At 38.6% G+C, this 14734-nt stretch overlaps 1 protein-coding gene across 10 annotated transcripts in view; it reads right to left on the bottom strand.

The window, feature by feature from the left end:
* TTC3 (tetratricopeptide repeat domain 3) overlaps positions 1–14734 on the bottom strand; it is a 125438-nt gene that overhangs the window by 54671 nt on the left and 56033 nt on the right. For all 10 annotated transcript variants that reach the window (XM_027961621.3, XM_042238430.2, XM_027961634.3 and 7 more), the window contains 6 exons: positions 10127–10261; positions 9337–9417; positions 7128–7240; positions 3622–3742; positions 1310–1432; positions 307–408 (listed from right to left, as the gene is read on the bottom strand). In XM_027961621.3, the coding sequence (XP_027817422.2) occupies positions 307–408; positions 1310–1432; positions 3622–3742; positions 7128–7240; positions 9337–9417; positions 10127–10261 (675 nt within the window). The remainder of the gene's footprint in view (positions 1–306; positions 409–1309; positions 1433–3621; positions 3743–7127; positions 7241–9336; positions 9418–10126; positions 10262–14734) is intronic.

The following is a 14734-nucleotide window of genomic DNA, read 5'->3' as shown; positions in this document are numbered from 1 at the left end:
GAAAATAAAAAATTTGAGGCCCCAATTCTACATCATAACATTAAATCATTTATTTTTGATCATACATTCCCAACATAAAAGGGGAGGGTTCAACAATTTATTAAAAGCCTCTATGGTTACTGCCTTTACACTTGTACAAATGAAAAACAAAAACTTTCTACTTTATCATTAAAACTTTAATACCTTCTAGTTATGTCTCACACAGAGAGAAATTCATATTCACTTAAGACTTTTCTTGAAGATTCTTGGGGAAGAAAAATAAATACCCAATAAGCATATTAACAAATCCAGAAAATCTTGTCTTACCTTGTCAATTTTATCATTGAAGGTTGTTGTTTTTAACTTCTTCCAGCAGTTCATGTGAAATTCTATTTTACAATACTGGCAACAGCTGATTCGTATAAAACCCTGGGGTTTTAAAATAATTTTTAATTCACATCTTAAAAATGTCTACATGCACTCTCTCTTTCACACCCACAACACATAATAAGACAGAGACCCGCATTCACCTGGCAGACATAACTAGATGTCACATTTCCTCTTAGGGGAGTATAGTACTTCCATACCCCAGATTGCCTAGGGCTGAAAACACTGAGCTTGATTGACATTCATTTCCACAATTTACAGTTGCGTATTCCTTTGGAAGTGAAAGTGTTAGTCACTCAGTTGTGCCCAACTCTTTGTGACCCCATGGACTGCAGCCCACCAGGCTCCTCTGTCCATGGGGGTGTTCCAGGAGAGGATACTGGAGTGGTTTACAAAATATCAAATACTTTATAAACTTTATTTCATCTGAACTACTAACGAGGGACAGCAGGCAGCTTCTATCTTCTTGAATAAACTAAGGTGCAGCGTTCTATTCACTTAATTAACTGCCACACTCAGTCTCAGATTTAGGTCTCCAGGAGTTATTCAGTGATCAGAATGATTCTTGGATTTCAATTCTTCAGATTCTTGGACTCAAATTATGTAAGAAATTAGAACTGCAGCAAATCAGGATAACTACCTCACTGTGTTTCCTGGGCTCCTAAGGAGCAGGCAGTTACATGGAACAGTGGCTAGAAGGCGGAAATGGAATTAGTTAGCCTGCCTTCTCAGGTCACCACCACTGCCCTCAGTGTTTATTTCAAGGACTCTGGGCCCCCATGTGAGGTGCTGCAGACTGAAGTCAGGGGAGGAGGCAGACAAGAGGACGCAAAGCTGCTAGCAAGGCAGAGAACTTGGGTGGCTCCAATTAAAGAATTTGTTCTAAAACCATTTTCAGGCACAATTCAGCAAGTTCATGTCCCGGTATACCCTCATTCTGTACCTTGAAGTCTGGATCGGTTATATATATCTGAATTTTGGAATATCCATGGCACTTCTGATAGCAACAAGTGGCATCCGGCACTGGAGGGAACCTGCATTCTTCAACGAATTTTTCTAACAGCATCTACAACAAAAGTTAACAAAAATAATATGACAACACTAATTCATCAATCAAATTCTTTCAATAATCTCTCGCCAGCAAAATATTTTCAGCACAGTAAGGACCAAATGCCTTTCAGCCAAGAAACTACATACAACTTATAAAGTTTTTCCTCCTGGAGAGAGGCTAATACAGAGACATGCTGAGAAAGGAATGGAAGAAAAGGACTGAACAAAAAATTTTCAGAATTTCAGACTGAATCAAAACCTTATCCTTTGTTGTAATCCTCAAACCTCATTTTACAACACATACCTCTTAAAAACCTCTTTTAAGCATTCACAGGTGCCTAATGAGGTAGAATTACCCTTAAGACTCCACTGTTCTGCCCAGAGTCACTTTACCTGGGACATCCTCCCACCCCTCACTGACATTCATCCTCCTCCCCAAATCCTTGCACCTGTGCTTGCCCATCCTCTGAAGAATTACACCGCTGCCACCAAAGCCCCCAAGACTCATACCAGGCTTCCCAGGATGGTTCATTGATATCAATAGTTCCAATGCCTCCATCCCAGTCCAGAATAAAGAGAGGAAAATCCAACAGTCCCTCTGTTTTATTTTTTATAACAGTTTTGTTCATATATAATTCATGCACCATACAATTCATGCACTTAAAGTGTATAGTTCAGTGGTTTGTTGGTATATTCAGAGTCATGTAACCATCACCATAGCCTAAATTTAAAACACTTTCACCACCCAACAAGAAATCCCACAGCCATGAGTAATCCCTCATCTTTCCTCAGTCCCCTATCCCCTGACAGCCACTAATATACTATCTGCCTTCATATATAGATTTTCCTATTGTGAGCACTTCACTGGATGGCCAGTGGTTAACACTCTGCGTGCTTCCATTGCAGGGGGCACAGGGTCGATCCCTGGTTGGGCAACTAAGATTCCAGATGCTACATGGTGTAGCCCCCAGAGGAAAAAGTCCTACTGTGGAGATTCCAGCTAAACAGAATCACACAGTATCTGGCACTTCGTACCTGGCTGCTTTCACTCAGCGTAACGTTTTCAAAGTTCATCTATGTTGTAGTATGTATCATTACTTCACTCCTTTTTATGGCCAAATGTGTTATATGGATACACCACATTTTATTTAGCCATTCATCAACTAATGGCCTTTGAGTTCTTTCTACTTTTTGACTATTTTGAATAATGCTACTATGAACATTCATGTGTAAGTTTTTGGGAGAACTTATGTGTTCCTGTCTCTGAGTATATTTAGAACTGAAATTGTTCAGTTATTTGGTAACTCTATCTTTAACCAATGAAGAACTGCCAGACTGTTTTCCAAAGCAGCACCACCATTTTAAATTTTATAGCAATGTATGGGGGTTCTGATTTCTCCACATCCTTGTACAACACTTGTACTGTCTTTTTGATTATAGCCACCCTGATGGGTGTGAAGTGGTACCCTGTTTTTATTTGCATTTCTCTGATGGCTAATTGTTGAAAACACTTTGCACGTTTATTATCTATTTATACAAGCTGTTGGCAGATACTCCTACGCAGATCTTTTGGCTACTTTTAATTAGAGTAAGAGTTGATTCCTATGCTTATAAAAGCTTTAGTTCAAAGCAAGTTCTGAGTATACACCAGAGCTCACCACAAGTAAAGGCCTATCCCAGTCAAGTTACATGATTTAGTCTTTCTAGAACTGGCAAAGCACCCCATGATTCTGGACATGAGACCAATTTATACTTTTTAGGTCTTCAAATACAATATCAATAACTATAGAAAGTATAAGGAAACAATAATGTGAAATCTTCCTCCATGTACAGCCAGCACACAATAGTGCACTCTAGCCAGAATGCCTGGAGTCAAGTCAGCTCCACCATTTCCAAGCTGGTTAATCTTGAACTCATCAATGAATCTGTCTAAACATAATCTTCCTCATCTGTCAAATGGGAATAATCACAGTGCTCATCACATAGGGTTGCTAGAAGAGGTACAGGTAATGATAAATGGAAGGTGTATGATTGGCAAATAGGAAATACTCAATAAATGTTGGTGATTCCACCAGTTTTTAAAGGGGAAATGAAGGAGCTGAGGACAGAGTGTTACTACCTCTCTGTCATCTTATACCTGAGTCAAGAGCGCAGGAGTGCAGATGAGCTTTTATGGTTAGTAAGAAGTTCTACAGAAATAATTACCTTTATCTTCCCTGGCTGAGTCTCCTCAATAATCACATTACTCGTGGGCCAAGTTAACACTCCAGGAAGACGACAGATCAAGGTTCTTGCTTTCTCAAAATGATTAAGAGCTTCTAAAAATCTAAAGTCAGAATTATGAAGAAGGTATTAAAGATGTGACATGAATTTCCACTCCCCATAAGGCACAGACATTTCAAGCTTACCAGGAAGAGTACATTTGACAAATCACTGCACAGAAATATTCACAGTAACCCATATTTTCTTCAAAAACCAAGACATTATCACTCTTTGCTACTAAAGTAATATAAATTAAACACCAGTCTACCAGGACACTGGCTTTACTATGGTAGGTGCACACTAGTTCATTTACAGCTGTAATTTATTTTTTAAAGTTTTCCACAATTAAAACAGAAAACTGAACAAATTTGGTTGTTCCATTTTTATTTAATTTACTAATCTAATTAAAGGAGGTCCTTGTAGTACAACACCATAGGTCCACTTCAACTAATTAATCATAAACAGGGAAATTTTTTTTAACTTGATTCATTTAAAATGGCTATAATAAAATCCCTCTGCTGTAAAACTGTTAAAGAGCTCGTGTATTCTGGACATCTTTCTTCAGCTATAAAGCAGTTGATTATTTTAACACAACAAATGTGTATGTAAACTGTTTTACCATAAATATGATATGTTTTAGTGCCAATTTACAGTTTAAAAAAATACCAATAGATTCCCAAAGTTCATTCAACCAACGAATACTAGAATAATGAATTATCAGGTTCTCCCAGTCTCTCTTCTTCTTGTTAGACTATAAAAGCAAAAGGTTTCCTCCTGTTCTTCAATCTTGAAACCACCTCCCAATTGAAGAAGTCATTTTTACCTTTGCGTAGGTGACTTCACCTGCAGAAAAGCTAGACCACCATCCACCGTAAGATGGTTATAAACAGCAAGATTTTAAACCAGAGACTACACATTACAACCGCAAAAAACCAGCTAGCTTACTGGTCACTGGACGCCAAACTGTATTATTTTGAAATTAAAATTTAAAAGCCTTTCCACAACACTGTAAATCAACTATACTTCAATAAATTTTTAAAAAATTTTAAATGACTTTCAAAATGGTAAAACACTTCTTCACTTATCATAACCTCCATGATGTTACACATTTATGTTATTTTCCTAGATCTAGTGAATACGTGCATGTGGTCACTGCATTAAACAGGTGTGTCCTAAACAACTTACACTAAACTTTCAAATTAACTGCATTTGTTATTACCATGGAGATGATTGCAAAATCCTCACTACCTCTGATTCTTAACAGAGATGAGATGGTCAGACAGTAGCTTTAGGAAGTAAAAGAAATTTCTTTAATCTTTAAAGACCTTTAAAGAAAGTTCTAGACAGCCTCTGAGGTTGAGTTCTCCAGAGTCCCAATGGTCTGATAACATTTCCTCTAAACAGTTAAGATGAAAATTTAAGGATAATTAAAAGTTATGAATAATATTCAATAAGTTAATTATTTCTTTATAAAAGTAATCTAACATACCTACCACTATACTGGGTTTAAGTGGCAGGAACAGCAAGTTGTTTTTGTTTTTTAGAAAGCTCAAGTCATAATCCTGTCCCCTAATGCTCATAGACATTTGGGGAGGTAAGACATGAAACACGGAACAGATATATATTAAATGTTTGAGTAAGGACTTCATCTACAAGTTCAGAAGAGAGTTTTTTTTTTTCTTTCTTCTAACTCATGATATCTTTCAACAGATATATACTTCATATTAAAACCATCCTCATAAAAGTTTTGAGGGGAGAATAGGTGACTGCAGCAAGCCAGACTTCCTGGTCCTTCACTGTCTCCCGGAGTTTGCTCAAATTCATGTTCATATAGTAAGTGATGCCATCCAACCACCTCATCCTGGTACCTGCTTCTCCTCCAGCCCTCAATCTTTCCCAGTATCAGGGTTTTTTCCATTTAGTCCACTCTTCACATCAGGTGGCCAAAGTACTGGGGCTTCAGTTTCAGTATCAGTCCTTCCAATGAATATTCAGGGTTGATTTTCCTTTCGGATTGACTGGTTTGATCTCCTCACCATCCAAGGGACTCTTAAGGACTTCTCCAGAACAATTCAAAAGTATCAATTCTTTGGCACTCAGCCTTCTTTACTCTTGGATCCAAACATGACTACTGGAAAAATCATAGCTTCGACCATACGGACCTTTGCCAGCAAAGTGTCTTTGCTTTTTAATACACTGTCTAGGTTGTCACAGGTCTCCTTTCAAGGAGCAAGCATCTTTTAATTTCATGGTTGCAGTCACCGTCTGCAGTGATTTTGGAGCCTAAGAAAATAAAATCTGTCACTGCTTTCACTTTTCCCCTTCTATTTGCCATGAAGTGACGGGACTGGATGCCACGACCTTCCTTAGTTTTTTTTTTGGACAGCTGAGCTTTAAGCCAGCTTTCTTACTCTCCTCTTTCACCCTCATTAAGAGGCTCTTTAGTTCCTCTTCATTTTCTGCCATTAAGAGTGGTATCATCTGCATATCTGAGATTGGTGATATTTCTCCCAGCAGTCTTGATTCCAGCTTGTGATTTATCCAGCCTGGCATTTCGCATGATGTACTCTGTATGTAGATTGAAGGCAGGAGGAGAAGGGGACGACAGAGGATGAGATGGCTGGATGGCATCACCAACTCGATGGATTTGAGTTTGAGCAAGCTCCAGTAGTTGGTGATGGACAGGGAGGCCTGGCATGCTGCAGTCCATGGGGTCGCAAAGAGTTGGACACAACTGAGGGACTAAACTGAACTGACTCTGCATGTAAGTTATATAAATAGGGTGACAAAATACAGCCTTGTTATGCTCCTTTCCCGATTTTGAACCAGTCAGTTGTTCCATGTAAGGTTCTAACTGTTGTTTATTGACCTGCACATAGGTTTCTCAGGAGACAGGTAAGGTGATGTGGTATTTCCATCTTTAAAGAATTTCCCACAGTTTGTTGTGATTCACACAGTCAAAGATTATGTAATCAGTGTAGGAGAAGAATACTGGAATGGTTTGCCATTCCCTCCTCCAGTGGACCACATTTTGTCAGAACTCTTTACTACGATCCGTCCTTGGGTGACCCTGCACAGCATGGCTCATAGCTTCACTGAGTAAACAAGCCCCTTCACCACAAGGCTGTGATCCATGAAGGGGTAATGTAAACCATTAATTTATATCAATTCAGTCACAATTTATAAATGACATATACCAAAACATACAATATAAAACTTCTTGTGCCACATTATTAATGAGTTTCTTATTAGATTCAAAATTAGAAAGCACTGGTAACTGAATTGCTGACTTTAATAATTAATATTGAAATGCCAGTCCTCAAAGTGAACACAATTATCACAGTATGTAGGAAAAGATGTCAAAATCACTCCAGAACAGGGGCCATCATCCCATGAGACTTCAAATGAGTTACCAGCCTAGAGCATAATGTAGTGTAGTTTCCACTAACCTGTTTTTTTTCAAATATACTTTTCCAATTCCACAGTAGGCCAAGCAATCAAGTCCCTCATTGGGGTAGTGTTCAATCATCCTCTTAAATAGGTTTTCAGCTTCAGATAACTCCTTTGGCAGCAATGAGAACAGTGATCACTTACAGAGAAAAAAAGGCTGGGAACAGATTTTACCTGAAGGTTGATTCTTTTTGCATAATATTAAAAACAACTGTATACCCAAAAATTTCTATGGAAAAATTACACCTTCTGCATTTCATTTTCTTAGTAATTACATAAAATATGACCATATGGATACTCAGACACAGAACCAAAATGATCCAGCTCTGGAATGAGAAGTTGGCACTGAACACAGGCAATGCACCAAATGAGCATTTACTAACACACACACAAGACCCAGTGTGTGCTGGCTAAAAAAGAAATAAGCTCACGGCAAAAAGACTGATTTGGATGCAAATGCACTGTAACATGTATCCTAGTAAGCACTGCTCCCTTAGAGTCACAGGAATTCCAATAATGTTGCCACAATGTTTTGTGACATAAGACAAATGCTATGTCTTAAAAACAGCTATTTAGTAAAAATTTAGAACTTAAAATACATTCTTTTGACAATTCTCAACAGTGGAAGCCTCTGGGCTTTGAATGAATTTTGTTTTGGAAAAAAATCCAAAAGATATTTAGCTCAAAGTAATACTGGCCGTCACTCCATTGTGGGTGATAAAGGAAATGTCACTACAGAATGGAGTTAATAAGAAGCTCTGAAGCCAGTTCTAAAGGAGGCATTCTAAAGCAAGGGCTTTTCTGGAGTAAATATATCCATTCCTTCTGGAGATAATCTGATTGATGAAATTCTTTTAAATGTCTATCATTCTTTTAAGTTCTATCACCCTGGTTTTTTTTAATCAAAATTAAATCAAAGTAAATTAAAAATGTAATAAACTATTTCTTCAATTCTGATGAAGCAAAATATGATATTTATTATTACTCTGTTGAGAACATGTCGCCCTGGCTTCAAAAATCTACCAGAAAACAGAGTCAGAGAGTCCCTAATGGAAGACATGCATCTGCCACATCAGGACAAGAAAAGCAGCCCGTCATGGGAAAAACGCCCTGCAGGCTCTGTGGGCCACTCAGGCAGCAAACCTCATTAGGTAGCTGTTAGCCGAGGAAGCCTCATCTAGCCTAGGAAGCTTGGAGCCTAAGTTGGTACACAGGGTAATTTCTACCTGAGGTTAATTCTAGAACCATTTCTACTTTTTTTCAAAAATCCAACACCATGGAAAGCAGAGTATAATGCTGGGCAGTGCAGGTAAGTAAGCTTTCCAGGGGCACACTGAAGGACGCTGAGTAATGGACACCAAGTGTGCTCACATCCATACCCTGAATGCATGTGGTTATGGGAAGCCTGAACTCTAGGAAATAATAAAATACCCAAGGTACTTGCTATCCAGAACTAAGAGCTATTAATATTAGCATTTTAAGTATGTTTTTAAAAAATAAAACAGTATAACACAAACCTGAACTCTCCTTTTTTAACCTCCCGAGTCCAACTCCTTTCTTCTATCACCAAATGCAACCATTACCTTAAACTTGATATATAAGGCTAGTTCATATTTTTTTCTTTTACAAGATGCAGATAGCCATAAACAATATATACTTCTGCTCTGTAAATATTCCAAATTGTACATAAGTGGTATCACATTGTTTACTACATTTCCAACTTGCCTTTTTCCCTCGATGTATTTCCAAAATCTATCATGACCCATCAGGTCTTTTACTTTTTATATTAATAAAAAGTAGATTCCCACTGGTGACCTGGCATAACTTTTTTCTAATGGAAATACAAACTAAATTTTCGTAAAAGAAAAAAAAAACCCCACAAACTAAATTAAATTTAGGCATTTCAGAAAAAATTATCATCGCTTCTCAGCCTTTTGGCCAAGATCAAGTATAGAAAAAACTATCAAGAAAGTACACAGACAGCATTCTCTGAACTTACTGTGCTAATCATTTCAGGATTTAATCAGTCAGATCATTATGCTCTACACCTTAAAATTATACAAAGCTGTATGTCAATTATCTCAGTAAAACTGGAAGAGAAAAAAAGTACACAGAAGGAAACAAGCCCAGAAGGGAAAACTATTTTAACATATCTTCTAAAGTTAATGGTGTATTTTAAGAGTCTATTATCACTGTTACAAATCTTACCTCAGGCTGTCCTATTCCAAGGAGTGAAATGGCAAGTCCGTAGACTACTAACACGTAGTTAATCATGGCCAGATTCAATTGCTGTCAATAAAAATCCTCTTGTTAAATATCTGAACAGAATTCTGCCCAATTTACACCATATTGATATGATAACCACAACACTAAAAGAAGTGTAAACAATCTAATTGCTATTGGGTCAAGGCCAAACAGAATTAGAAAACATATTTTGCAAAGATATGCAATTATATTGCTATGAAGTGTTTAAAACACAGAATCACTGTATCAGAATTACTTGAACATGGTTCATAATACAAAAACTGATATCATGTTCTTCTGCATAAAAATGGGAAGAGTAACATTCTTGGGTTAGCCATAAAGTCCATTCAGGTTTTGCCATACCATCTTATGAAAAACTCAAACTTTTATGGCCAACTCAATATTTGCTCTCTCACAATCCCACATAAACTATTTACCTACTATTTCTTTGTAGATGAAAAGACATGACTAAAGTGAATCCAAATCCTCGATTTTGTACTCTGATAAAGAGAAAAGGCCAAGAACTCTAACCAACACCAACTATAGTGCAATGAGAGTTTAAACCCGGGCTGTATAGCTAGGCCAACCATAGAGGCTGAATCAGAGCATTATCTGCTTCTCACAACCTGGAGTAGGTTCAGCCAATGTCAGCATGGTCTAAGATGCACTAAAACAACGAAGCCAAGGTTTTGCTTCTCCTCTACCTTCCTCTGAAATGCGTCCACACTGATAAATCACCAGGAGGCAATTTTACCTTTATTTTTTGAGGATCTAAACCGTTGAGCAACTCTGTGAAGGCCTGGGCAGCACTGCGGCAGCGCTGCTCCAGCAAGGCCGTGTAGCCATCCTGGATTAAGCTTCTCAGCATTTTCATTATATTAGCAAAATCCTGCAAAAAAAAAAAAAATCCTATTTCAGTAGTCTAGAGCTGTGAATGTTTAGTCTAAAACGTAAGATGACAAAGTTCATCATTAAGCAGTTATACTTTATAACTGATTATAAAATATGCAAAGCTAACCTTCTCCACTATAGTCCTTTTTCAGCATCAGTTCACTTCAGTTCAGTCGCTCAGTCATGTCTGACTCTTTGCAACCCCATGAACTGCAGCATGCCAGGCCTCCCTGTCCATCACCATCTCCTGGAGTTCACTCAGACTAACATCCATCGAGTCCATGATGTCATCCAGCCATCTCATCCTCGGTCGTCCCCTTCTCCTGCCCCCAATCCATCCCAGCATCACAGTCTTTTCCAATGAGGCAACTCTTTGCATGACGTGGCCAAAGTACTGGAGTTTCAGCTTTAGCATCATTCCTTCCAAAGAAATCCCAGGGTTGATCTCCTTCAGAATAGACTGGTTGATCTCCTTGCAGTCCAAGGGACTCTCAAAAGAGTCTTCTCCAACACCACAGTTCAAACACATCACTCTTCGGCACTCAGCCTTCTTCACAGTCCAACTCTCACATCCATACACGACCACAGGAAACACCAGAACCTTGACTAGACGGACCTTAGTTGGCAAAGTAATGTCTCTGCTTTTGAATATACTATCTAGGTTGGTCATAACTTTTCTTCCAAGGAGCAAGCGTCTTTTAATTTCATGGCTGCACTCACCATCTGCAGTGATTTTGGAACCTCAAAAAATAAAGTCTGACACTGTTTCCCCATCTATTTCCCATGAAGTGATAGGACCGGATGCCATGATCTTCGTTTTCTGAATGTTGAGCTTTAAGCCAACTTTTTCGCTCTCCTCTTTTACTTTCATCAAGAGGCTTTTAGCTCCTCTTCACTTTCTGCCATAAGGGTGGTGTCATCTGCATATCTGAGGTTATTGATATTTCTCCTGGCAATCTTGATTCCAGCTTGTGTTTCTTCCAGTCCAGCGTTTCTCATGATGTACTCTGCATAGAAGTTAAATAAGCAGGGTGACAATATACAGCCTTGACGTACTCCTTTCCCTATTTGGAACCAGTCTGGTGTTCCATGTCCAGTTCTAACTGTTGCTTCCTGACCTGCATACAGATTTCTCAAGAGGCAGGTCAGGTGGTCTGTATTCCCATCTCTTGAAGAATTTTCCACAGTTTCTTGTGATCCACACAGTCAAAGGCTTTGGCATAGTCAATAAAGCAGAAATAGATGTTTTTCTGGAACTCTCTTGCTTTTTCCATGATCCAGCAGATGTTGGCAATTTGACCTCTGGTTCCTCTGCCTTTTCTAAAACCAGCTTGAACATCAGGGAGTTCACGGTTCACGTATTGGTGAAGCCTGGCTTGGAGAATTTTGAGCATTACTTTACTAGCACGTGAGATGAGTGCAATTGTGTGGTAGTTTAAGCATTCTTTGGCATTGCCTTTCTTTGAAATTGGAATGAAAACGGACCTTTTCCAGTCCTGTGGCCACTGCTGAGTTTTCCAAATTTGCTGGCATATTGAGTGCAGCACTTTCACAGCATCATCTTTCAGGATTTGAAACAGCTCAACTGGAATTCCATCACCTCCACTAGCTTTGTTCGTAGTGATGCTTTCTAAGGCCCACTTGACTTCACATTCCAAGATGTCTGGCTCTAGATTAGTGATCACATCATCATGATTATCTGGGTCGTGCAGATCTTTTTTTACAGTTCTTCCGTGTACTCTTGCCACCTCTCCTTAATATCTTCTGCTTCTGTTAGGTCCAGATCATTTCTGTCCTTTATCGAGCCCATCTTTGCATGAAATGTTTCCTTGGTATCTCTAATTTTCTTGAAGAGATCTCGTCTTTCCCATTCTGTTGTTTTCCTCTATTTCTTTGAATTGATCGCTGAAGAAAGTTTCTTATCTCTTCTTGCTATTCTTTAGAATTCTGTATTCAGATGCTTATATCTTTCCTTTCCTCCTTTGCTTTTCGCCTCTCTTCTTTTTGCAGTTATTTGTAAGGCCTCCCCAGGCAGCCATTTTGCTTTTTTGCATTTCTTTTCCAAGGGGATGGTCTTGATCCCTGTCTCCTGTACAATGTCACGAACCTCATTCCATACTTCATCAGGCACTCTATCTATCAGATCTAGGCCCTTAAATCTATTTCTCACATCTACTGTATAATCATAAGGGATTTGATTTAGGTCATACCTGAATGGTCTAGCGGTTTTCCCTACTTTCTTCAATTTGAGTCTGAATTTGGTAATAAGGAGTTCATGATCTGAGCCCAGTCAGCTCCGTCTGAGCACAGTCTTGTTTTTGTTGACTGTATAGAGCTTCTCCATCTTTGGCTGCAAAGAATATAATCAATCTGATTTCGGTGCTGACCATCTGGTGAAGTCCATGTGTAGAGTCTTCTCTTGTGTTGTTGGAAGAGGGTGTTTGCTATGACCAGTGCATTTTCTTGGCAAAACTCTATTAGTCCTTGCCCTGCTTCATTCTGCATTCCAAGGCCAAATTTGCCTGGTACTCCAGGTGTTTCTTGACTTCCTACTTTTGCATTCCAGTCCCCTAGAATGAAAAGGACATCTTTTTGGGTGTTAGTTCTAAAAGGTCTTGTAGGTCTTCATAGAACCGTTTAACTTCAGTTTCTTCAGCGTTACTGGTTGGGGCATAGACTTGGATTACTGTGATATTGAATGGTTTGCCTTGGAGACGAACAGAGATCATTCTGTTGTTTTTGAGATTGCATCCAAGTACTGCATTTCGGACTCTCTTGTTGACCATGATGGCTACTCCATTTCTTCTGAGGGATTCCTGCCCGCAGTAGTAGATATAATGGTCATCTGAGTTAAATTCACCCATTCCAGTCCATTTTAGTTCGCTGATTCCTAGAATGTCAACGTTCACCTTTGCCATCTCTTGTTTGACCACTTCCAATTTCCCTTGATTCATGGACCTGACATTCCAGGTTCCTATGCAATATTGCTCTTTACAGCATCGGATTTTGCTTCTATCACCAGTCACATCCACAACTGGGTATTGTTTTTGCTTTGGCTCCATCCCTTCCTTCTTTCTCGAGTTATTTCTCCACTGACCTCCAGTAGCGTAATGGGCACCTAATCACCTGGGGAGTTCCTCTTTTGGTATCCTATCATTTTGCCTTTTCATACTGTTCATGGGGTTCTCAAGGCAAGAATACTGAAGTGGCTTGCCATTCCCTTCTCCAGTGGACCACATTCAGCATACCACCATTAAAGTAGAAATTAAAACATACAGCTTCACATCTTAATTCCAACATTTCCAGTGCTGCCCATGACAGGAAAGGGTGGTTCACTTTATAATATTAAGCCGTGTTCTCTTTACCAGACTAGACAGTGTTTCGAAGTTTTAACAGCACAAATGGAGAAGATTAACCATCATTTAAGTATGTATATTATTTGGCTGAGACTTGAACGATTAGACAAGTAAGAACAAGCAATCAATTTACGGGTCACTATCAGATTTCAACAACTGCCCTCATGTCCTGAAACAAACCCTAATTCTCAGCAAGAAATGGCTACTTCAATCAGTAGCTCTATTCCTGCCTAACCATGTACTTGAATATAATTAGAATTATATATTATAATACTAGGTTAAATGCAAAGGGAAGAGCATAGAAAAACCTGCTATAATGCATCCTGAAATAAAGTGAGAAAACTTTATAATCTGAATATACATGAGCATATACATTATAATTTGAATTCAGATTTCAGTCACATGGCAATAGCTATAGGCCAGAAAAGTTGTATGGAGACTGGAGAAATAAGACTACAGGCTAAACTTACATCTCCCCATGTCTTGACATACATGTGTACGTAGTTCACTGGAGCAGAAAATGCAAATATGTGCATGACATTCCTCACTGTTTCTAACAATGAGGATCCAAAACACACAGAGGGAAAAACAGTCTGGTCACAAACAAAGCTACCTATTGCTTTTTGTCCAATGAATCAAAGTTTAAGAGCATTTTACCCCTGAATACACATAGAAAAGAGCAGGTCGCACATAAACTTGGTATTTGCTATACAGTATTTAAATAGCTCAACAACAGCCATATTTATGTCATAATAAGAATTTTAACACTTACAGAAGATGATGTGCTATCTACACACATACTAGTTTATTAGCCTTGAATGAACTAATTTCATTCTAATCTTTCATTCTAGAAAACAGATCCATTTGCCTTATGTTTCCACTGGAAATTAATCCTCTCAATACAGTACAAGTTAGTGGTCTGTACTGAAAGCTCCATGAGTGGGCTGAATGGCACTGCCAGTCCTCGGCATACACAGGGGCCTAAGTAAAAGTGTGTTAAACAAATGAAAGCTCAAAAATAACTATCATTTTTATTTAAGCAATCTTTTGTCTTTACAAACTGTCGTTAATATTTAAGTCCCTCAGTCTTTAGGATAGTTCAGTTCAGTCGCTCA

The sequence above is a fragment of the Ovis aries genome, chromosome 1, assembly GCF_016772045.2.
Source record: "Ovis aries strain OAR_USU_Benz2616 breed Rambouillet chromosome 1, ARS-UI_Ramb_v3.0, whole genome shotgun sequence".
In the NCBI taxonomy this organism is placed as follows: Eukaryota; Metazoa; Chordata; class Mammalia; order Artiodactyla; family Bovidae; genus Ovis; species Ovis aries.
Note: the sequence above shows the minus strand (reverse complement) of the source record. Positions and strands in the feature narration are given on the sequence as shown.